The sequence below is a fragment of the Chrysochloris asiatica genome, unplaced genomic scaffold, assembly GCF_000296735.1.
Source record: "Chrysochloris asiatica unplaced genomic scaffold, ChrAsi1.0 scaffold00054, whole genome shotgun sequence".
NCBI lineage: Eukaryota > Metazoa > Chordata > Mammalia > Afrosoricida > Chrysochloridae > Chrysochloris > Chrysochloris asiatica.
This window is the reverse complement of record NW_006408572.1, coordinates 5,657,679-5,683,669: the sequence shown is the minus strand read 5'-3', so window position 1 is coordinate 5,683,669 and position 25,991 is coordinate 5,657,679. Positions and strand designations below refer to the sequence as shown.

The 25,991-nt window shown below is 46.4% G+C and overlaps 1 protein-coding gene across 1 annotated transcript in view; it reads right to left on the bottom strand.

The window, feature by feature from the left end:
- The window catches only part of SPNS3 (spinster homolog 3 (Drosophila)), a 70,985-nt gene that overhangs the window by 6,196 nt on the left and 38,798 nt on the right, over positions 1–25,991 (bottom strand). Inside the window, exon 9 of the mRNA XM_006863475.1 lies at positions 8,900–8,965. Coding sequence (XP_006863537.1) covers positions 8,900–8,965 — 66 coding nt within the window. The remainder of the gene's footprint in view (positions 1–8,899; positions 8,966–25,991) is intronic.

Genomic DNA, 25,991 nt, shown 5'->3' with positions numbered 1-25,991 from the left:
GGCCCAGGATCGAACATTGTTTCGTTCTGCTGTGCATGGAGTCGCTATGAGTCGGTTCCGACTCGATGGCACCTGACAACAACAACAACAAAGGTTTTGGAAGCAAACAGGCTTGTGGATATAATTAACACACTTGGATTGTACACTTAAAAATGGTTAAAACGAAAATTTTTATGTTCTGTATATTATCCCCATACTACTAATAATAAAAGGTTGGGCATCCCTTCCAAGACTAAGAGTCAATGGGAATACACGCTGTGATTGGTGACCACACTCGACACCGATAAGGGGAAGTGAGGGAAAAACAGCAATGAAGCTGCAAGCTACGCCCACAACGTTCAATAGAGTCCTGTGAACCCAGGTGGAGACCTGGTTGGCCAACAGTGTGGCAAGACCTAGGGACTCTTGGGCCCAGAGTCAGTGACATAGCCACAGAAGACTAGAGTGGAGAGTGAAGCATCCAGCTGATAAGAAGAGAGGGATATGCATAAGAACACCCACACTTGGAGATAAATACCCACTTGACATGGCTTCAATAACTGAATGATCAGAGCTCAACTAGAAGAAGAAAGAAGAGGAGAAAAAAAGAGTAATCTGATACAATTTGATGAACTTGACCTATACCTATGGATGCAGTAGCTGAATAGAGGGAACAAATCTTTACAGCGAGGATTATTCCCACCCCCTCCATACACAGAGTACACAGGGATGGGCAACTTGGACATTGGCTACCCAAAATGGGGGGGGGGGGGCAGTTAGAGGGAGGCTACAAAGGCAAGAAGTGACTGGCTTACAAGCTTTCAAGAGGGAACCTAGATCCAGAAAGCATGGAGGAAGGTAGAATCTCCACTGAGTAGTATCCAATCTGTCTGGGTGGGGCTGATGAAAGGAGATGGGGATAGGTCTCCTGTGATACAATAGTGAATAATTGTTATCAGGACAGATTGTGAGGGTTGGAAATGTAAAGGTAGACGTTTTGTAGCAAAAGGAGGGGAGTGATTGACTTTGCAGCCTAGAAGCAGAGGTCCCTGTGATCATCAAAGGAGAAGAGCGGAGTGTGGGACCCTACCCAGAGAAGCAGTGACGCCAGAGATGGAGGCAGAGAAGATGACATGGAGAGATGGAGCAGCTGGGGACTTCAGATCCAGAAAGGGAGAGGGCTGTGTGCTGATGACCTGGGAGCAGGGCTGCAGGGTATACCCTTTGATTGGTTGATGATGCATGGAGGGGATTGTAACCATGGCAATGAAACAATATACGGTAAGATGAATGTAAAGCTAGTGTTCTCCCATGTGAACTATCACATAATTCACAATAAAGCATTAAATATATATATATATATAGGGCAGCAACTAGGCATGGCTTTGCGAGAATGATGGGGCTGAGACAGCCCAACTTAAGGATCTGGGAGGCAGTAGTGCAGGCTCGCAGGGTGAGAGGGGGTACACAGCCAGGTGGCTGCATGTGTGGGCAGTGGGCAGGCACAGTGCTGAGGGTTCAGCCTCTCTCTTGGAAAGTTCTAGTCCAAAAAAAAAAGCCTGGTGGAAAGTCACAGATGACTCCAAGGAAGAAGTGAGGTAGGCACAGCCACCATCTCATGCCTCGGCAGGGCCACTTACCTGGGAGGTAGCAGCTAGGAATTTGGATCCTGGAACCAGACTGTCTGAGTTCTAATCCCAGATTCACCACCACCACTCGCTAGCAAATCACTTCACTTTTCTGTGCTTCAAATGAGGATAATAAAAGTCCCGACTTCGAGGAGTATGTTCTCATTACTAATCTAGTACCAGGAAGTGTCGTGTCTACATCAGACCGGAATAACAGTACTGGCTCTGGAAGCAGATTGCTTCCAGGCATCTAACCACACTGTGCCTGCTGAGTGGCTCAAATGGTTTAGCACATAGCTACAAGTTGAAAGGTACGAATCCTCCCAGAAGTACCTCAGAAGAAAGGCCTGACAATCCACTTCTGAAAATTACAGCCATTGAAAACCTAAGGGAGCACAGTTCTACTCTGACACACGTCTAGGTGTCACCTTATGGTGGAACTGACTTGGCAACAACTGGCTTTTGTTTTGTCAGCATAGTGTTGTTTTGTTCCACTCTGGTCCAACTGAGCATCCCTACTTGTCCTTAGCTTTGTAGTCAGTTCCTCTGAGATGCCATCCCAGAGTTCAGATGCCCACATGCACACCTCACTCAGGGCTGGGAGGCTCCTTCCTCTGTCTGCCTCCTCTTACCCACACTGCTTTCTAGGCAGGTCCTCAATTGCAAACCTCTTGTCTAATTCCTCTCAGGTCCCTGGGGTCTAGTGAGACACCAAGCACAGAGAGGACTAGCTGAAAATCTGCCAAAGCAGTTAAGTGGAACCATCTTGAAGACTGATCCCAGGAGAAATCCCCTGTCAGTACCCAGGACTGCAGCAGGAAAGGGGAAGAGAAAAGGAAGAGGAGAAAAGAGGAGGGGAGAGCAGAGGCCAAACACAGGGTCCCGGCAAGGCAGCCATAGAGGAGCGTCCCCCTAGAGCCCCATCTCTCAAGCCCTAAACCACTGCCATAGAATCGATGCCAACTCATAGAGACCCTGCATCGGGTTTCTGAGGCTATAAATCTTTACAGGAGCAGACGGTCTCATCTTTCTCCTGCAGAGTGGTTTGTAGATTTGAACTGTCATCCTTGGACTATGGTTAGCAGACCAGTGCTCATCCTGTCCATAAATCTGAACCCATCAGAGGATGATAAGGATTATAGTAATAACTGCTAATATTTATTAAGTACTTTCTGTATACATTTTTATATATCAACTCAAACAACCCAATTACTCTCTGAATTTTACAGATGAGGAAATTCAGGCTATAAGAGGTTAAATAATGTTGTCAAGGTTACCCAACGGGAAACAGGACTGACAACGACCCAGAGTCTGGCCTTTTGACTACTTCAGTGTCACGGGCAAGGGACAACAGCTTTTTCAGAAATATCTGTGTTTGTTACAGGATGTTTAGAAAACAGAGAAAAGGAGAGAGTGGATAAGTTCATCCCTAGCTCTGCAGATGGACAGGCCCACAGCAGGCAGGACATTCCAGGCTGGGGCAAGTCAGGGACAAAGGTGTGGAGCAGGATCTCAAGGGCTGGGAGCCACAGGGATTCTGGTGAGAGGGGCCTTGTGGGTGGGCAGGGCAGAAGGGCAGGAGTCATTGTGGGTGCTGGCCCTGAACCACACCATCCAGGTCATGAAGGAAGCTGGACCTCCGCCCATCACCAGACCTGCCAACAGGTTAAGAAGGAACTGAACACAGCTTTGCACCTTCCACAAGTGCTTCCTTCTCACCCCATAATTATGTGATTACTCACAGGTAGTTCTTAGGAGAAAGGCAGAGCCTCCAATAGGGTGGGTCCTGAATGTCCAAAAAAAGTCCACAGTGGGGGCCAGGGTTTCTCAGACCCTCAGTCTCTTCCTTGTCTCCCAGGAACTTCAACCTGCTGGACCCAAACTGGCTGCTGCTGCCACTTGTGGGAGCAGTAGTTTCCCCCTCTCCAAACCTGTTTGAGGTTGCCATTGTTTCCATACAGCCAGGGAACCAAGGCTGGGCTCAGTCAGCAGCTGGACAAGCCAGGGAGTAATTTTAGAAGTGAGAGGCTTTTGGATTCCCTATTTTGAGACAAATACACCTCTGGTTTTGTCTATCCCTTTTTAGAAGGGATAGCCCTTTATACCCCTGGGGCAAAACCAGTGCCACCCACGGGCCTGCAGAAAGCCAGAGCAGTAACCACCAGGTGCAAACTAGCTGCTGCTCCCCATTCAGCCTTACACCCAGACACCCCAAGGAGGTGAGAGAGTCAGCAGACGGCTCCCTGGGGGGCAGATGTTAATCAGAAAAGCCTTAGATATCAGTCAAGGGGCGATAACCCTCCATGGGGTTGGGGAAAATATGCTGAGGAGGTAGGAACTGAGCCTGGTGGTTGAGTTTCAGAGTCCCAGAGTACAGTACTGGGAAAGAGTGGGCAAGCTCTCCCCCTCTGCTCTGTACTGCATCGGGGTAGACTGAGCTGGCGTTGGGTCACCCAGGGGGTCCTGACAGACAGGTGGGGGGTGGGACTGGAGAGTCCGTCTCAGATAGATTGGAGAGGTAGGGTGTTCAGCCTGGGAAAAAGCAGGTATGGGGGACAATCTCAGGGCCACACTGGGCCTGGGAGCTTGTCTTCCCTATGACTTTGCCAGATGATTTTCATCAACAGAGCTACCAGGAGTCAGGGGCTGCTAGAGTGCAGGAAGTGAGCTCCCCATCAAAGGAGTATGTGAGTAGGAGCGGAACTGCTGACAGTTGAGATTTTGAGGAAGATGTGTGCACTTGGGAAGCTGACCGGGCTAGTCTAGGGTTTCTCAAAGTGTGTTCCAAGGAACACTAACATCAGAATCATTTGGGAGGTTGAAATACAGATCCCTGGGCCCTGTCATAGACCCACTGAATCAGACTCTGAAGCGGAAGGCCTGGAATTTGAATTTGTAACAAGCTCCCCTCAAACCAGGTACTCCTTCTGCAGAGTGACGTTTAAGAACTGCTGGACAGCGAGTCCCTGAGGTCCCTTCCCCTAGAGAGAATCTGGATTCTCCTTGTGAATATGTGAACCAACAAGAGGCATACCACTGAGTACATCCAGAAGCACCTTGGAAGAAAGGTCTGGCACTTTACTTCCAAAACACCAGCAACTGATAACCCTGTGGAGCACAATTCTTCTCTGACATACCTGGGGTTACCATGAGTTAGCATTACTCAATGGCAATTGGCCATTTTTAAATGTCCTGTTTTTTGAACTGCAAGGTCAGTGGTTCAAGCTCACCAGCTGCTCCTTGGAAACCCTATACAGGGTTGCTATCGGTTGGAATCGACTCAACAGCACTTCACAACAACAACAAATCCGTTGTATAACTGAGGACCCGAGGACCCAGGGAGGTTATCACTTGGCCAGGGTCACAGAGTTAGAGAGTGACAGGGCTGGGGGTTGAGGCAGAAAGGTCAGCTCAAGTTTTAGCTCCTAGCCATGCTACCCCCTTGCCATTTGACCCCACCCATAGGCTCCCAACCTTCCAAAAACCTATAGTCTCTCCACCTGTTTTCTCATCAGTCCCTTGGCTTCCTTCCCAGCCCAAAATTGCTTTCCTGAATGTTCCCCTCTCCTTAGCTACCTGCTCTCCTTGTCCTGTTCTCCCTCTACACATACACACACTCCAGGGCCTCCTTTCTCTCCACAGGCCCCTGCCCAATGAAAAGCTTATCTCCTCATGTTCAGGCCAGCAAATGGGACCTTCCTTCACTTCTTGCCGCACATCCCCTACCCCACACACTTGCTGCCACCGACTGTCTCTAGCCTATTGATTGCCTCAGTGTAGGAGCATCAGGCATCCTCTCTGAGGCTTGTTCCTTCCTCTGCTTTGGATTCCACTCCCAGCTCTCTCCTCAGCCCAGGCGTTCCTCCCTCTGAAACATGAGACTTGCTGCTGCCTCACCTCTTGAGAAGCACCAGCAGTCTCCAGATCCTCTACCAGCAAACCCCTCTCTCTCCTCTTCTCAATGCAGTTTCTTGAGGGGCTTGTCTATGCTCCAGATCGTCTCTTCACCTCAACCCGCTCCACACTACAGACTGAGGCCACAACAACCTGGCCCTTGTCTGCATGTGATCCTGTGACCAACCGTCCTGACTCTCCCCTGTTTGAGGCAAGGACATAGCAACATGGGGAACTGAACTCCATGGGCTGCAAGGTTGGGTCTAGCTCTGACCACTAAAGAGCAGCAAGACAGTTAGTCTGAGGTAGAGGTGCTTCAGGAAGGTGGGACGATAGGGTGGTGGACCTTGCTAAGCTTGGGGTTTGGAGGCCTCCAGGCCAGGAAGGGACTACAAGGAACACTGGGGTGGGGATCATGTCCAGCCAGCGCACCACAGAGCCAATCAAACACAGCTGGCCAGCCACAGGGCATCTCCCCCACCTCAGCCGCCCCTCATGGCTCCACAGAGAGCCTGGCTCTGCCAAGTTAATCATTCTTGTGCACACAGACACTGCAGGACCCAGGCTTGGTCTTCACATATCTGTGGGGCTGTCATGTGGAAAAGGGAGCAACACCGTGGGAGGTCAGGAGGAAGCTGCAGGGGGCAGTTTCAGCTGAACTGTGGGAGAGAGGACAAACTATGTTGAGACAAGCTATGAGAGACTTCATGTCTCATACTTCGGACATATTATCAGGAGGGACCAGTGCCTGGAGAAGGACATCATGTTTGTTACAATGGAAGGTCAACGAGAAAGAGGAAGACCCCCAATGAGATGGATTGGCACATTGGTAGCAGCCATGGGCTCAAGCTTAACAGTGATTGTAAGGTTGGCACAGGACTGGCAGTGTTTCCTTCTGTTGTGCATAGGGTATTATGAATCGGAACTGACCTAACAGCATGTTGGGGGAAGGGGAGAAAGGAGAGTTTGAAAGTGGTGAGGTGGAAGAAAGACCTGGCTATCCGTTCTTGTAAAGATTACAGCTGAGAGAATCCTATGGGGCAAGTTGACTCTGTTACATGGGGTCAGTAAATACTGGAATCAACTTGACCACAACCAGTAGGCACATGTTTGTCATTGTTGTTGTTGAGTGTTGTCAAGTCAGTTCCAACTCACAGCGACCCTGTATAGGGTTTCCAAGGAGCAGCTAGTGGTTTGAAGTCCAGTGTTGATCCCACAGCACCATACCACAAGCAGGCACATGAGATCACTATCAACTACATGGCACCCAACACCAGGTGGTAATTTAAAAGTTTTACTTGTTAACCCCACTAGCAGAGCTCATTGCTTACTCTACCCTGACACCTTAATAAATGCAACTGTCCACAAAATAAACAAATAACATGGAGATGGACAACCACACAAAGCTTGCCGGCTTGTTCCCCGGTAACCGAAGGCTTTCCCACACGCGGGCTCCTTCACCCTGCCAGGCAGGCTCTGATCATCCCTTTTTATAGACAAGGAAACTGAGGCCCAAGGTCACACAGCGGGTCTGTGGCTGAGTTTGGCTGGAGTCAGAGCCTGCTGTCTGGAAGGAGGGACAGAGAAGGGTTCCACCCAGAAGCCACAGGCAATGAATCCCGTCCACACTTGCTTGAACCGGCACCAGGGGGAGAGGATCATGAGAACTGCTCAGGGAAGGGGTAGTGAGTGAGCCTCCCATCAACATCAGGACTCAAGCAGACCTTGTTGACTAGTTAAATGACAACAAATCCCCCAAAACACTTCCTACTTGGATTCTAAGACACCAGGCTTTCTTTTGGGGGTAGTACCAGTTGCTGTCATAGCCGTGTCAGAGTAAAATCAGTTTTCATTGACTGATTTTTGGGGGAAGTAGATTACCAGGTCTTTCTTCAGAGGCACCTCTAACCTTTCAGTTGGCAGCCTAGCATGTGAATCATTTGTACCATTCAGGGATTCCCTTTGAGTGACAGAAAATGAAACAATGGAGACCTTGATTTGCTGTCAGAATCTCAACCCATTATCTGCAGAAGACCTTCTCTGTAATGGGCACTGGGCAAACGCTTCATATCCATAATTTCATTCTAACCACCTAACAGTCATGAGGTAGGTACAATTATCATCCCCATTTTCCACATTGGACAACTGAGGCTCAGAGACATAAAGTGACTTGCCTAAGATCACACACCTAATGACCTGCAGAACCAGGACTGCAGGTTTCCTGAGCCCAGCTTCATGACCCTACACTGGACCACCCTCAGGGCAGCTACCAGCCAACTGTCAGTCTGTTCTGGTTCCCACGTACCCAGCACTGGACTATGGCAGCACCTTCCACAAAGAGGCAGGAGGAGGGTCTTGAAGTGTTCCTAGGTCTGAGGTCCTGTGTCATACACAAGGACACAGCCTTTCATCGTGTTCAAACAGGGTGGACCTAGTTCAGTCATGGCTGACACAACAAAATCAGAACAGTCCTGAATTTATAAAATTTGGGTGTACCGTTACAGAGAAAATTATGGGTCAAAGCCTCGGAAGTATAACAAGTCCCTTCAGGAGCCCAGCGTGGGAGATCGGATTGCTGCCAAGACTGGGGAGAACAGCACACATTCAAGGTAACACAGTTGACTGCCAGTTTTGAGCCTGGCACTGTCATTTCTGACTCTACCAGTCAAGAGATTTGGTTGCTATGCGATGTACATACTGCTCTTATTTTCTAAGAAAGAAATTAAGTTTCTAGCAGGACATTGACCTATAATGTTTCCCATCAGTTATCATTTTGATGTACCCATACTTTACATATTTGGGTCCATCCTGGTTTCGTAGTGTCATCCATGACTGAACCAGGAAGAACCAGTTGAAGCCCTACTTCAAAGTCCTTTCTTGTGTATTTCCCACAAGAGACAGGGAAGAAAGTGAGGCTCAGGAAGGTACTAGACTGAACTCTGGACTTAGCAAAGCCATGTGGTCAGAACAGTGTCTGAACAATTACTCCTACTTGGGCCAGCCTCCCTGCATTGCAGCTTGGGACCTGGGACCTGGGGCAGCCTGGACCCGCCTGGACTCAACAGTTGCAGCCCTGAAGTCCTGCATTCCCATGTCCACGTACCCCAGAATGGAGGTTTGCTGAAAAGGGGCCCTGAAGTCAAAAAGCCCAAACTCCAGTCCTGCCTCAGTGCTTGGCACACTGTGAACTTGGTCCAGGCACATGCGCTCTCTGCAAAGTGGGGGCAACAGTCAGAGGAAATGTTATTTGAGTCATGGTCCAAGGTAACTAACCACTCGGTGACCTCGGTTTCCTACCCTGCAGTGTTTGGAACCCCTTGCTGCCCCCAGCAGCTCAAAAGCAGACATCCAGCCCTGAGGTGGATAGGACCAATCCCCATCCCAATGCCCACACTTACCAGCAAGATGTCAGCAACCACTGCCCAATTGCAGGATAGCAGCAGCTCCCCAAGGGCCAGGAACACCTGTAGACAAAAGGTGGCCTGGGTGAGGCTCTCAGATCTCAGTCACCAGCTCTCAAGCACTGCCTGCTGCTTGGGGTCTCTTCCCATCTGTGGAGAGAGGTAGCTGAGGCTCCCGAGAGTCAGGCACCCTCAAGGCATACTGGAGTGGGTGAGGTCTGGGATTGTTTATCCACTTCTAGCGGCCTTACAGGCAGGTAGACATCCTCATCTAGGCCAGACCTGGGTCTGAGAACAACGCTCTTCCTAATGAAGCAGGCTGTCTACAGAATCACCCATAGGAGGGAACCAGAGCACCCAGATTTGTTGTTGTGTGCTGTGGAGTCGATTCCGACTTATAGTGACCCTGTACACGGTTTCTGAGGCTGTAAATCTTTACGGGAGCAAAACACCTCATCTTTCTCCCGCAGAACAGCTGGTAGTTTCGAACTGCTGACCTTGCGGATCACAGCTGGATTCTTAATCACTACGCTACCAGAGCACCCAGATATACCCCATTAAAAGATGGAGAAACAGACTCTAAAAATAAAGGCTCAGAGCTTGCCCACCCTTCTTCTGTTAATCTATCTACTGGGTGCCGGATAGCCTGCTTGACTCAAGACCCCACCCAGAGCATCTCCCGCAGGCCTACAAGCAATCTTACAGAACAGCAGGAGGGGAGTAGAGCCTGAAACACACATTACACAGACAAGGCCAGGACAAAGCGAGACTGAAGCACAAGCCTTCCAGCACTAAGCCCGGGCCCTGGGCACTGCCTCATATGCCCACCTGGGCTTGCTCCCACTGTTCACTGGTGACTGCTGGCCCATCTCACTCAGCTCCCTGACCCCTCAACCCCACCTTGTGCCAAGAGATTAGGACAATCCTCATTCCCTTCACTCAAGAGGAGTTTAATGAAGTAACAAGAAGAAGCAAGAGGAGGGAAATCTCATTTTTCAGAGCTTCCAAGAGCTTACTGCCGAAGTGGAATTAGTCATCCCAGAAGTCACGGGTCTGTAGCTAGGCAGCCCAGGCTCCAGGCCCGAGAGCACCCAGAGCACAGCGGCTGAATGACCACTGCCAGAACCCCTACTACACACTGAATATGCCCACTCCCTTAGCCCACTCCATAGGAAGACGCCATGATTTCTCAGGCCCAAGGGCCCACATATCTAGTCACCTCCTAGTGAGCCCCTCACCCCTATGGCTGGCCCTGTACCAGGTAGGGATGTTGGGTAGAGGAGCTCTGGCAAGGCCGCTGAGGGGAATCAGGGGAAAGCCTGGGAGAGTGACGGAGATGGCAGTTAACAGAGTTCTGAAGGGTCGACAGGGTTGGGACCGACCAAGGAGAGCAGCAAGACCAGGTCAGGCTGATGCCAGCAGATTAGAATGCACCTACCAGACCAGTGGGAGTGTGCGGGCAAAAAGGCCCAGTGGGGCAGAGCATTGGCAGAACAGGCCTAGCAGAAAGAAAAGCTGGAGGGCAGACTGATCTCTGTTTGGGGCACAGAGCTAGCCCCCCACCAGGGATGGGAATCAGGAAGTCCTGGCTGCAGGTTTCAGGCAGAACGCCAGGCAGGCCGCAGACCCACATTCCAGCATGTCAGGGTCAGCCAAGAATCCTCCTGGGGCCACATGAAAGCTCGTCCACAGCACCCTCCCCTCTGACTTGTCTGCCACCTCCACCTGGAACTAACTCCAGGATGACATTCCTGTTTGTCCACACCGTCCAGGTCCAGCCAACACTGCTTATGTTGCCACCTACCCTTTTGTCTCCCCCTGCCCCACACACACACCCACAGGACATACTGAAATACACCTTTTCCTTCCTCCAGCTGGAGCAGGGTGGGTCCCGACCCCAAAATAGAGCTGATGGAGGGAGGCTGCAGCCACAATGGGGCCTTTCAGGCTGAAGGAGCCGCCCGCGGATGCCAGGTTTCCTCAGACACACCTGGAAACCGGCGCAGCGCCGCCAACTCCTGTCTCCACCAAGCAGCTTTGAGGGGCGAAGGGCCAGGCTGGGGAGAGGCTGCCTCCTAATCCCATAATTATAGAGTCTCCTGAGGCAGTCTCCTAGGTCTCCTTGGCTCTCCAAGGAGGGGTTCTCCAAGAGCGTTCCAGGGTGGATGGCCTCAGCCCCACCTGGACAGAGGCGCTGCCCTCTGGGCCTTGGTTTTCCTGATAGTACAGTGACGAGGTGGTCTATGTGCTCCAACTGCCAGTGGGTGCTTCTAAAGCTGGTTATTCCATCTCATGGGCCAGGTATAAATTAGGTTGTAGACGTCAATGGTTTCCGTGGTTAATTCAGACATGGGTTCACATGGTTTGAAATAAAGTCAACTTGAAGAATTTAACTGACTTACCCAAAATGAAGGAGTGCCTGGGTGGTATAAATGGTTAAGCCTTGAATAGTAACCCAGAGTTTGTGGGCTTGAAACCACCCAGAGGCCCTTGGAAGAAAGACCTGGTGATTACTTGGAAGGTCCCAGCCTTGAAAACCCCTATGAAGCAGTTCTACTCTGCACACGTGGGGTCACCATGAGTCAGAATCAACTCAATGGCAATGGTGTTACATTGTGTTGCTTTATTTTTGGGGAGGTTCAAAACATTCCTGTGGTGGTCTCAGCCCTGCAGTCCCAAGCGCTTCCTGTACACCCTCTTCTGGGGGGCCACAGGAGTGTCTCAATGCCCAGGTCCCCAAACAAATTCTCTCCTTGAGTTAGCCCCATCAGGAATCATCTCCTCACCCAAAGTGACTGAGCCAGCCAAGACGCAGACCCCTGTCACAACTGGCCACCAGCGAGCTGTCAAAGCCGTTTCCTCTCTGATTCCCACTTCAGGGATGGGAAGTAGCCTTCACCCAGGCCAGAAGCCAGGGACCCCACCCTCACTCCCCCTCAGACCACTGACTCCTGTGCATTCTTTATCCTGATGTTCCTCAGGCCTGGTGCAGGCCTCATCCTTTCTCCCCTCCCCACCATTTTCCCAGGCGCCACTATTCCTCCCCAAACCAGCCCCTGAGGGGACTTCTGACCTGGAACTCCGACTCTGGCCTTGTCTCCTCAGAGTCTGGCCATGCTCCCCTGCATACTGACATCGTCCCTCCTGGGTGGCCGGGCCTGGGAAAGCTGCCTGGAACCTGATATATGTGGAGCCTCCTCCACCTCACCTGCAGGAGAATTCCTGCTTGGAATGGGGCAGTAACAATGAACATCCCTAGCCAGAGACACGTGCATGCACACACATACACAAACTGTCCCTCATGCACACACATACACAAACTGTCCCTCATGCACACACATACACAAACTGTCCCTCATGCACACACATTCACCTACCTGTGTGATCGCACAAACGTGCACAGATACAGATACTCAAGACCTCACATGTACACACATGCACAGACATACCTGGACACTCAGCCTGGGACACACACACACACACACACACACGAACTCTTGCATCTCAAGTCCTCACAAAAGTGCGTACTCACTCACATTTGTTGTTGTTAAGTGCCATTGAGTAGATTCCAACCCACAGCGCCCCTGTATAAGGTTTCCAAGGAGCAGCTGGTGAGCTTGAACTGCTGACCTTGCAGTTCAAATGACTTTGCAGTCTGGTGCATTAACCCACAGCGCCACACCGGGACCCCATCACTTATATACGCAGGTAAAAAAACAGAACCACTCGTTGGCAATTTGTCTCTGATTCATGTCACCCCCATATGTGTCAGAGTAGGATTTTTTTCAATGACTGAGTTTTAGAAGTAGATCGCCATACCTTTCTTCTGAGGAACCTGTGAGTAGATTCGAACCTCCAATTGTCTGTGAGTAGCTGAGCTGTTTATACCACCCAGGGACTCCATGTGCAGGTAAGGGGGGTGATATGTAAAATATGATAATGTATATGGTAGGGCATAAATCAGACAAAACACAGGGCTTCCTGGTGTGCACTTGCTGAATAACAGGCTAGCATGTACACATGTGTGCTTTGGTCTCACAATATGCACTTAAACACACACAAGCACACATATGTGTGCATACATCGTACATGCACCAACATGTGCATGCACACATCTTACCTTAGCATCTGTATGCATGTCTCTTCTCACATGCACCTGCACATACAGAAAGGTAGGGAGAAGGAGCAGGGATGGGAAGATAGAGCACCAGCTCCCAGGAAGGGTCAGCCCTTGTTGGGCGGAGAAAGAGACTTTACTAAGCATCTTTACCTAGGTCCAGCACAGCCTTCCAAAGGGCAGTGACTGATCTCCAAATTGCAAAAATGGACCATTGACCCCATCCAGGAAGGGAGAGGAAAACATCTCCCATGAGGTTATGGTACTGAGGCAGCGCTGAGACCTGATCAGCCCCATTCATGGATCAAGTTCTTGTCCAGAGCGGCTGAGCCATCAAGACTCAGGCCTGGCCACCAGCAAGCTGCCATGCCAGCTGGCACACTTCGCCCCTGAGCCTGCCAACCTGTAATTGCAGGGACTGGCATCGGAGCACAAGGGCACTGCATGATTTCCAGGGGCTGACAGCCACCCAGCGACCTGGAAGGTGGGCAGGTGGGGAGGTGGTGACGGGAGCAAAGCTCTGTAATACTCTCTGGAGAATTCAGGATTACAGACTCTCCTGGGGGCTGCGCTGCTCATTCAAGAAGGGCCACCTGCTAGATTCTGGCAGGCAGGCAGGCAGGTAGGCCTTCAGAGGAAGAGCAGTGGGACCTCTCTCCGCCGCCCTGAGTCAACCCCTGGTTGTTGTTGTTGATCATTGTGTCAAGTGGATTTCAACTAATGGCAACCCCATATGTGCACAGTAGACACGTTTCATAGGGTTTTCAAGACAGAGACCTTTTGGAAGCAGATTTCCAAAAAGCCTCTGGATAGGCTCGAACCACCAACCTTTTGCATAATGGTTGACCACTTTTAACCATATGTGCCACCCAGCCCAAGAAGCAAGAGAAAAGGGGCTTATCCAAGAAGGCCTTCTCCCCAGAGGTGAAACAACTGCACAGTCCAGTTGTTTAAGCCACCCCAAGGATCAGAAGGGAGACCCACAGGCATCCCGGTCCATGACTGACCCTAGGCTGCAATGATGTTGAACACACATCCTGGCTGTTTCCTGCCCACCACCCACAATGCTCCCTGTGAGCACCAGACCTGGCAGGCACTGGGCTCCGTCCCCAGCCTTGCTTAGAAGCCCTCAAGGGTGGTCTGCTGTGGTGACCGCTGGCTCTGCTCAGTGTGGTGGTGACCACCTCTCTTCTCCAACAAAGAGGAAGCTCAGAATTATGATCAAGTCTGGGCGGGGAGGGACCTTCAAGATCATCTGGGGCCACTTCTGTATAAAGATAGAGGATTGAAATTGTATCAAAGACTTTTCTTGCCCCCAAAAGCAAACAAACAGTATCAGTCAGAAAAAAGTGGTTTTGTTTTTAACCAAAGAATATAACAAAACCAAATGAAATAAACATTAAATATTAACAGCCTAGGAAAAAGGCAAACAATTCAGAGTAGAGAGTACCTACTCCAAAGCCACTCCCCAAACCCCACATCCAGAGGAAAATCAATTGAGTGGGTGTCCTTAGTTCTCGCATTTAAAAGCTGCTGGGAAAAAGCGGTAAACATGGAGAAAGTGAACAAAGGCTCTAGTCACGGACTCCATCAAGGCCTGAGGGTACCCCCCATCCCAAGACGGGGATGCACCCAGTAATTAAGCAAAATGAACCATGTTATAGAGCATTTGTCTAAAGCCTAAAATAGAGAACAGAGCCAGGTGTTCTAACAAAGACTCCGGCTGCCTCCTCTGAGTCTTGCAATCCCCTCAGGTGACAGAAAAGTCTGCGGAACCTGAGGCACTCCTCTCCTAGGGCTGGCCCTTTGGAGAAGAGGATGGTCACAGAGAAGGCTGAAGGAGAGTCAGAAACCAGGAGTCACTCAGACTGTATCAAAGAGAATTCAATCTCTGAGAAGATCCCAGGCCAGGGGAAACCATTCAGCCTGTACACGATGGTGAGGTGCCGTGGAGTCAGTTCCGACGTGTAGTGGGAAACCCTGCACAGGGTTTCTGTAAATCTTTACTAGAACAGAAAGCCTCCTCTTTCTATCAAGGAATGGCTGGTAGTTTCGAACTGCTGACCTTGAGGCTAGTAGCTCAACTCATACACTACACTACTACCAGAGCTCCTTGTGTACATTGTACACACTCAGTATTAGAAGAAAAAAGGAGGAGCAGAGGAAATAAGGGAGGGAGAAAAAGAGGAAGGAAAAGAACGCTCAGTCTCTAAGTAGAGTTAACCATGTCCAGGTTGTTGCTACTAGGTACCATTAAGTCAGTTCCCACTGGTAGCAAACCTATGCAAAACATTACCTGGTCCTGTGCCATCCTCACACCTGCTACACTTGAGCCTGTTCCTGCTGCCTCTGTGCCAGTCCATCTCATTGGAGGTCTTCCTCTTTCCACTGATCCTCCACTTTACCAAACATGATGTCCTTCTCCAGGAATTGGTCTCTCCTGATAAGATGTCTGAAGTATGAGAGACGAGGTCTTTCCGCCCTGGCTTCTAGGGAGCATTCTGGTTATACTTTCAACACAGATTTGTTCTTCTGGCAGTCCATGGTACAGTCAATATTCTTCTCCAACACCATATCTCAAATGTATCAATTCTTCTACACTCTTCCTTATTCACTGACCAACTTTTACATGCATATGAGACATTGAAAATTCCATGGCTTGGGTCAGGTACTGCTTAGTCCTCAAACTGATAAATAAGCTTTGCTCTTGAACATTTTAAAGAGGTCTTGTTTGGCAGATTTATCTAAAGCAATATGTCATTTTATTTCCACTGCTACTTCCATTGTGGATCCAAACAAAAGGAAGTCTTTGACAACTTCAATGTTTTCTCCAGCTATCATGATGTTATGTATTGGTCCAGTGGTGAGGATTTTTGTTTTCCTTACATTGAGGTGCAATCCATACTAAAGGCTATGGTCTTTGATCCTCATTGGTAAATATTTTAAGTCCTCTTGGCTTTCAGCAAGCAAGGTTGTATTATCTGCATATCGCAGGTTGTTAATGAGTCTTCCTTCAATCCTGACGCCACATTCTTCCTATAGTCCAGCTTCTCAGATGGCTTGCTCAGCATAGAGATTGAATAGTATAGTGAAAGAATACAACCCTGGTGCACACCTTTTCTGATTTTAACCCATTTAGTGTCCTCTCGTTCTGTTTGAACAACTGCCTCTTGGTCTGTGTATCGGTTCCTCATGAGCACAATCAAGTGTTCTGGAATACCTATTCTTCACAATGTTATCTATAACTTGTCATTATCCACACAGTCAAAAGCCTTTGCATTCTCAATGAATACAAGTAACACCTTTCTGGTATTTTCTGCTTTCAGCCAAGCTCCATCTGATACCAGCAATGATATCCCTACTTCCATGTCCTGTTCTAAATTTGATTTGAGTTTCTGACAGTTCCCTGTTGATATACTGTTGTAGCCATTTTTAAATTATCTTCAGCAAATTTACTTTCATGTGATGATACTATTGTTCGATGATTTCTTCATTCCGTTGGGTCCCTGTCTTTGGAATGGGCACAAATATGGATCTTTTTCAATTGATTGACCAGGTAGCTGTCCTCCACATTTCTTGACATAGATGAGTAAGTGCTTTCAATGCTTCATTAGTTTGTTGAAAGATTTCAGTCTGTATTCCATCAGTTCCTGGAGCCTTGCTTTTCATCAATAACTTCAGTGCAGCCTGGATTTCTTCCTTCAGTATTATCAGTTCTTGATCAAATGCTACTTCTTGAAATGGTTGAACATTAACCTTTTTTTTTTTTTTTCTTAAGTTTTTATTGGGAATTGAGTGATATTTTACATGGGAGAACACTGGTTTTATATTATTGTATTTCACTGCATTGCAATGATTACAATCCCTTCCGTGCATCATCATTCAACAGTATTTGCTTCTATCCCATTTTTGCTTGTTTTGTTTTTTGGATGTACACAAAAACACTCAGGAATATATAATCATTTAAACCACCAAAGGGCTGGGTGCAAGCACACAGCCTTTCTCTTTCCATGAGTCTAGAGTCCTCAGTTGCTCTATCTCTCCATGCTCTCACCTCTGCCTCCATCTCTGGAGTCACTGCTTCTCCGGATAAAGATCCCACATTCTGCTCGTGCTCTTCTCCCTTGGTGGTCCTAGGGTTCTCTGTTCCTGGAATGTAAAGTTAACTACTCCCCCAACCATTTACTTTTTATACAGTGTTATTTTTGATATAGTGAATCTGTGTATACCTTCCATCTTCTTTTTTTTTTTTTTCCTTCCATCTTCTTTTGATGTTTCTGTATTGTTCAATGTTTTACTCAATGAATCCTTCAATATTGCAAGTTGAGACTTGAACTCTTTCTTCAGTTCTTTCAGCTTGAGAAATACTGAGTGTGTTTTTCCCTTTTGGTTTCTAAATCTTTACGAATTTCATTATAATACTTCACTTTGTCTTCTTGAACTGCCCCTCGAAATGTTCTGTTCAGCTCTTTTGCTTCCTCATTTCTTCTATTTGCTTTAGCATCTCAATGCTGGAGACCAAGTTTTAGAGTCTCTTCTTACATCCATTTTGGTCTTTTTTTTTTCTTTCCTGTCTTTTTAATGACCTTTTGCTTTCTTCCTGTATGATGTTCTTGATGTCATCCTAGAGATCTCCTGGTAGGTCATTAGTGCCTAATACATCAAATCTGTTCTTGAAATGGTCTCTAAATTCAGGTGGGAGATGTTCAAGGTCATATTTTGGCTCTCGTGAACTTGTTTTCATTTTCTTCAGCTTCAGCCTGAACTTGCATATAAGTAATTGATTATTTGTTCCACAGTCAATGCCTGGTCTTATTTTGGCTGGTGAAATCGAACTTTTCCACCATTTTCTCTACAGATGTAGTCAGTTTTATTCCTGTGTATTCCATCTGGTATGGTCCATGTGGATAATCACCTTTTATGTTGTTTTTAAAAGGTAATTACAATGAAGTCATTGGTCTTGCATGCGCTCTCCAGGATCTCCACCATCATTTCCATCACCAAGGCCATATTTTCCAAATACTGATCCTTCCTCTTTGTTTTCAACCTTCGCATTTCAATCACCAGTAATTATCAGTACATATCAATTGCATAAGAGCTCTGGTAGCGTAGTGGTTACAAATCGGGCTGCAAACCGCAAGGTCAGCAGTTCAAAACTACCAGCTGTTCTGCGGGAGAAAGATGAGGCTTTCTGCTCCTGTAAAGATTTACAGCCTTGGAAACCCTGTACAGGGTCGCTATGAGTCGGAATCGACTCCACGGCACATAACAATAACAACAACAATCAATCAATTGCATGTTTGATCAATTTCAGACTGAAGAAGTTTGTAAGCTTCATCAATTTCATCATCACTGGCTTTAGTGGTTGGTGTGTAATACCAGTGGTATTAACTGGTCTTTCTTGTCCAGATTGAGGAAAGCATTCAACATGTACACTTTAGAAAAGAAAGAAAGAGAGAGAGAAAATAAAGGGAAGGAGAGAGGAAGGTGGGGGGGAGGTGTGAAGGGAGGGATAGAGAAAGAGGAAGGGAAGGAAGAATTTCTTCTTCCTATATTTTTGTATATGAGGGAGCTTAAAAAGTATGTGTACAAATGGAATTTTTTCAGGAAGCCCCCTTGTATATACAGAGAGAGATATGTGGCATGACAGTCACCCAATCAAATTTTACAAGTAGAAGCAAATAGACCAAGACACGAAGAGTAGTCAGTACTGCTCAATGGGGATATGGAGCCATCCTGTTTCCTTTGTGCTTTTCTGACTTAGCTTTATTTTTATATTTTTCAACTTTATTTTTGTTTTTTAATTCTCCCAAATAAAAACATCAAGGTCATTTGCTACGGTGCATAGTGTGTACTATTGACCCCAATTCTTGACTTCTAATACAAGTCTCACACCTTGAGAACCTGGATGTGTGCAGTACCCAGAAGTCAATCCTTGGGCCTTCTTTTCTAGCTCCACTCACTCACTTACTGAGCCCATTGAGTCTCATGGTTTTCATTAGTCAGCCTGGACCTCGCTCCTTAACTCCAGACCCATTTATCCAGCTACCACTTAACACCTTCACTCAAATGTTCAGTGAGCATCTCCAACTTAACATGTCTGAAACTGAACTCCTGATCCACTACCTTCCACCACTCCTCTGTCAGTCTGTCGTACTGTGGTGGCTTTCATGTTGCTGTGATTCTGGAAGCTATGCCTCCAGTATTTTAAATACCCATGATAGATGGGTTTCACTGAGCTTTCAAACTGAGACAGACTGGAAAGAAGGAAAGACACACTACTTTGGAATATTTAGTCACTGAAAACCTTAGCAATAGCAGTAGAACACTGCACCAGAAAATTGAATATTGAAACATGATGAAAAGCAACAGAATATTGACAGATAATAGTGCAGGAAAATGAGTCCCTTAGGTTAGAAGGCACTCAAAAGATGACTGGGGATGAGTTGCCTCCTCAAAATTGTAGTAAAGCTTTCAGGACCTTCATTTGCTGATGGGGCACAACTCAAAATAAGGTGAAACAGCTGTAAGCATCCATTAATAATCAGAACATGGAATGTACTAAATATGAATCTAGGAAAATTGGAAGTTGTCAAAAATAAAACAGAATGCATTAACATCAACACCCTAGGCATTAGTGAGCTGAAATGGAATGGCATTGGCCATTTTGAATCTGATAATCACATGGTTTACTATGCCGGGAATAACAAACTGAAGAGGAATGGCATCACATTCTTCATCAAAAAGAACATTTCAAGATCTGTCTTGAAATACAATGCTGTCTGTGATAAGATAATATCCATACACATACAAGGAAGAACAGTTAATACAACTATTATTAATTTAATACAACAAACACTAAAGCCAGTGATGATAAAATTGAAGGAGCTCTGGGAGTGTAGTGGTTACGAGATGGGTTGCTAACCTCAAGGTCAGCAGTTCAAAACTACCGGTTATTCCATGGTAGAAAGATGAGGCTTTCTACTCCTGTAAAGGTTTACAGCCTTGGAAACCCTACGCAGGGTCACTGTGTGTCAGAACCAACTCCATGGCACACCACCACCACCACCACCACCACTTCAGTCTGCAACAAGTCTGAAATTGATTAAGCATGCAGTCAAGATGTATTGATAATTACTGACAATTGGAATGTAAAGATTGGAAACAAAGAGGAAGGGCAGCAGTTGGAAAATATGGCCTTGGTGATAGAAACAATGCTAAAGATTGCGTGATAGAATTTTTCAAGACCAATGCCTTCGTTGCAAATGCCTTTTTAAAATAACATAAAAATTACTATATATGTGGACCTCATCAGTTAGAATACGCAGAAATCAAATTGACTACATGTGTGGAAAGAAATGGTGGGAAAGCTCCATACCATCAGCCAAAACAAGACCTGGGGTGGACAGTGGACCAGACCATCAATTGCTCAGAGGCAAGTTCAGGCTGAAGCTGAAGAAAATGAAAACAAGTCCACGAGAGCCAAAATATGACCTTGACCATATCCCATCTGGATTTATAGATCATCTCAAGAACAGATTTGATGCATTAGACACTAATAACCGAAGACCAGAAGATCTGTAGGACGACATCAAGAACATCTTAAGGAAGAAATATTAAAAGTGTCATGTACTGTCAGAAGAAGAAACAAATCTATGTTGGAAAAAGTATACCTAGAGTGCCTCCCTTAGAAGCCAGGATGGTCAGACTTTGTCTTTCAAACTTCGAACATGTTATCAAGAGGAACCAGACCTTGAAGATAGACAGCATGTTCATCAAAGTGGAAGGTCAGCAAAAAAGAGGAAAGACCCACAATGAAATGGATTGGCACAGTGGCAGCAGCAATGGGCTCAAAGTTAACAACTATTGTGATTGACAAAGGATCGGACAGTGTTTCATTCTGTTGTACATAGGGTAGCTATGAGTCAGTATTGACTTGACGGCACCTAGCAACAAGACTTTACCTCTTAAAAAAATTTAAAACCCTGCTTCTCCCTCAGTCTCCCTCATCTCAGTCAATGGCAACTCCATTTTGCTAGTTGCTCAGGCCAACAAACTTGAGGCCAACACCTTCAACTCCTCCTCCCTTTTTCTCACACTGCACAATCAAGGTGTCAGAGAATCCGGTTCAGTTAACTTCCAAAACACATCCAATCTTCCACACTTCTTCCCTAACTACCCTGATCCAAGTTACACGTGTCTCTTGTGGCTTAGACCAGGGTAGTTAGGTTAATTGGCCTCCCTGTTTCTGACTTTGCTTCTCCCTTCCATCTTCAGCATAGCAGAGTGATTCTGTTAAATTGTGTGGTAAATAAGTTATAAAATGGCCCAGTTGGTTATACCTTCTCAGTATTCACAGAAGTCCCTGGCTGGCACAAACAGTTAAGTGCTCAGCTACTAAATGACAGATTGGTGGTTTGAATTCCCCTAGAGGCCCCTCAGAAGATAGATCTTCCAAAAGGTAATAGTCACTGACATCCCTAAGGGTCTAAAGTACCTGGGGTTACCATGAATGTGACATTAGCAACTGATTTGGCTTTATGATTTTCTCAGTATTCACACCTTTATAGAGTCCCCTCCTGCCATGAACCTGAACTGTCCTTAACAACTTGCTTTGGACCAATAAAATAAGTCTGTGATGCGGTGCAAGTTCTTGGACTAAGGCTTAATAGGTCATAGTATCTACTTTTGCTTTCTTAGAACCTGCCCTGAGACAACCATACAGAAAAAGCCAGTGGAAGATGAGAGACCAAAGGGAGATGAACTGAGGAAGCCCAGTCAACAGGTAGACAAGTGAGTGAGGCCAACTTGAACATTCTAGGGCACTCCATCTTCCAAGTGAAGGAGTCACTGAGAGAGTCCAGGCCAAACCAGCAGATGACCACCCCACCAACCCACAGAATCATAAGAAATAATAACTCATGATTGTTCTAAGCTACTAAGTTTGGAGTGATTTGTTATACAGCAAGATATAATGGATATAACCTGTTCTGCCTCATAGCAATGTGTCTGCTTATATCCCCTGGTCCCACAAATTCTATCATATCACTGACACTCCCACCAAAAGATCACTTCCTTTCCCCTTGGATCTGAACCAGAATTTATGGCTGCTTGGAAGAAGCAAATACAATAGAATCACTATGAAACTTCCAAGACAAGATCATAAAAGGCAATACAGCTTCAGCTGACTCATTTTCTCAGAAGGCTAGTCCTTAGAACCCAGCCACCATGTTGTATGAAAGTCCAGGCCACACAGGAAGGCAACATATAGGTAGGTTCCAGTCTCTACTAAGGTCTCAGTCAATAGCCAGCATCAACCACCAGACAGTCATCTAAGGCCAAGTTCAACAGGGACTAATTATTCCCTCCAAGGTTTGCCCAAATTGAAATAAATGTTTTAGTGCCAGACACCACTATAGTTTGTCTGTTTATATATATATATATATATATTATATAGTAAACTACAATAGGCACCAAAGTTCAGTTATCCCCTCAATAAAACCAAGAGGTAAATGTTAGAACTCCCATTTTGTAGATAAGAAAATTGACGCTCATGGAGGTCAAGCTCTTGCGGTAGACCACACAGCTAAGTGAGTAAAAAGTGGGAATAACTGCTCAGGTCTTTTAGACACCAGTGTGGGCTCTCTCCCATCCCCCGTCCCTCCCCTAGCTCTCCATCTTCATCCCCACTTCCCCATCTTGAACCCCAGTTCTCCATAAGGACCACTAAACCCACCCACGTTGGGATTGTCTAAGTCCAGTCATGTCCTCCAACAATATGATGAAGCTTTGTTCTCTGGAGCCCCTGTCTCAGGCTAAGTTTCTCCTCTAAGTACAAACCCCTTCTCTTCTGAAGGGCAGCAGCTCTGGGAAAAAGGCCAAGGAAGGGGGTGTCAGCCAAGACCTGCCGTGCATGGCTGGATCCCAATTAACAGCCAGAAAGTCCACTACCCCTGCCAAGGGGATTGCAAGGAGGAAAGAAATGGAACCCTCTACACCTGCAAGTGGGCAGGGGAGACCCCAGGCCAGACTTTGAATGCATTGGAACCTCTTTTCCATTAGACATGAAACAAAACTTGTCCCCTACTTCAGGAAATTTGAAGGCAGATGCATGATGCCACCGGGAACTCATCCTTTCCATGAAAGGTAGTTACCATCAGAAAAGCAGGGGAAGAAAACTCTACTTAGCTGCAGACACACTGTATGCACACAATCCACACAATTATCTGCGTACCTTGGTACTTGTGTCTGTGCACACTCATACAATAGCAGGCGTGGAAGCATTCATATACATTTACATGCCCACTTATACATCACTGTTGTTGTTAAGTGTCGTCCAGTCGGTTCTGACACATAGTGACTCTATATAGGCTTGCCAAGGAGCAACTGGTGGGTTTGAACTACCAACCTTGTGGTTCTAAGTCCAGTGTTGATCCTACACTGCCACACCAAGAGATCCACTTACACTTTGTTGCTGTTGTTGTTGTTAGGTGCCATCGAGTCCATACCGACCCATAGCAACCTTATGCACAGCAGACCAAAACACGGCCCAATCCTGGGCCAACCTCACTACTGTTGTCACACTTGAGTCCATCAATGCTGCCACTTGGCCAATCCATCTCATAGGGGGTCTTCCTCTTTTTCTCTGACTCTCCACCTTACCAAACATGGTATCCTTCTCCAGCGACTAGTCCCTCCTGACAATATATCTGAAGTATGAGAGATGAAAGTTGACCATTATATACACACAAATTACCATGAATACATCTGAATACACATATAATTAGTTAGGTGCCACTAAGTTGGTTTTAATTCATAGGAACATTTTGCATAACAGAATGAAATACTGCCTGGTCCTGCACTATCCTCACAATTGTCACACTTGAGCCCATTGCCTGACCCAGACAAGAGCATGGTTGACAGATTGATAGCTCTTTCTCCATTCCTTGGGTGGTGGTACATGGCTGTTCTTCATTGGTGAAGTGATTTCTCTGATTAATTCCAAAAACAAACAAGAATGTGGCATGTTAACTAGTTACACAAGCTCTGAGCATACATACACACCCTTATATTTACAGACTCAAGCACATTCACATTTAGATGCATACACACACTAGCACACATGCATTTGGACACACATGCCCACATTCCTATGGGTCCTTCCCAAGATCTTTAAGGATTTATTCCTTCATCAGGACTTGCTAAGTCAGCAGCAAAGATAGTACAAGAAGGATGACTTTGGTTCCTGGAAACTGAGAAAGTGAAGTGACCAGTGAATGGGTGGATAGATGAATGGATGGGTAGAGTGAAGGTAGGAAGGGGCTAAAGTAACTCTTCCTTCCTCCAGAAGCCAATTCCTCCACTTTCTTTGGACACACTTTCTAATATTGACTCATAGCTCTCCAAGATTTACTGACATCCTTCACAATGGATTGCAACCAGCTGCTACCCATGGAGGTCTTAGGGGTGTTACCACGTCCCCTGAACTCCATACCCTTGTAAACTGTATAATACTCAATACCTCTCCTCAGATATCAACCTTCTACTCCAAACTCAGAATATCTAAAACCAAGATGATGATCATCCCTTAAAAAATTACTAGCATTTCCTTTACCAGCTGCTCAAGTCAGTATGTTAGAACTCACCTTTGATTTTTCTCTCTCACACACCTCACATCATGGAATTCTGATCGTTCAACCTTCAAAATCCACCTACAATCCAACCACTTCTCATCACCTCCACTCTGGTGCAAGTCATGATTATCTCTCAACTGGATTATGGAAGTAACCCCCTAACTCTTCTCTCTGCTTTTTCTCCTGCCCCCCAAGTCTCTGCAATATAGCCAGACTTATTCTATTAAGCATAAGGAATAATAGAAAAACATCAAAGAAAGTCAATGAAATCAAGCATTGGTTCATTAATAAAATCAGCAAAACTTACAAATTTTTACTTAGATTGACCAAGAAAATGAGAGAGGTAATTCAGATGACTAAAATCAGAAATAAAAGAGGGCACATTGCTACCAACCTTATAGAAATTAAAAGGATTCTGAAGAATTACTACAAATTCCTAGAAACACACAAACAACCAAAACTGACTCAAGGAGAAATAGAATATCCAAATAGACATTTAACAAACAAAGAGATTGAATTAATCATCAAAACACTTCTCACAAAGAACATCCCAGGACCAGATGGCTTCAGTGGTGAATTCGACCAAATGTTTAAATAAGGAATGTGAAGGAAGCACCATTCCTTCACAAACTTTTCTAAAAAACAGAAAAAAAGAAATGCTTCCTAACTCATTCTATGAGGCTACTACCCTGATACCAAAACCTGACAAAAATGCCACTTTGTCTGGTTTTAGTATCGGAAAGAAAACTACAAACCAATAGCCTTTATGAATTTAGATACAGAACCTCAACAAATAGGAGCAAACCAAATCCAACAACCCATGAAAAGAGTTACTCACCATGACCTAGGGGTATTTGTCCCAGAATGCAAGGTTAGTTCAGCAAACACATATCAATTAATGTAAAACACTCTTCAAACAAATGACTGGCTTTGAGTAAATTCTGACTCATAGAGCCCCTACAGGACAGAGAACTTCTCCAAAGGGTTTTGAGGCTGTAAATCTTTACACAAGCAGACTGCCTCTTCTTCCTCCTATGAAGCAGCTGATCTTTTGGTTAGCAGCCCACCAGCACTCCTGTAATACATACATATGGCAATGAAGATAAAACCGTAAGATCATCTCAACAGATGCAGAAAACTCAACCCAGATCTCCCACTCCTCCTCTGCACAAAGCCCCATCTCACCCTCAGTTAAAGTCCAAGTCCTCCTGATGCCCAGAAGGTCCTAAGTGATGTGTCCCCCCTTACCTCCCTGCCTTCATCTCTCTCTCTGCTTTCATGCTCTCCACACCTACATTGGCCTCCTTGCTGTTCCTCAAATCTACCAGATATGTTCATG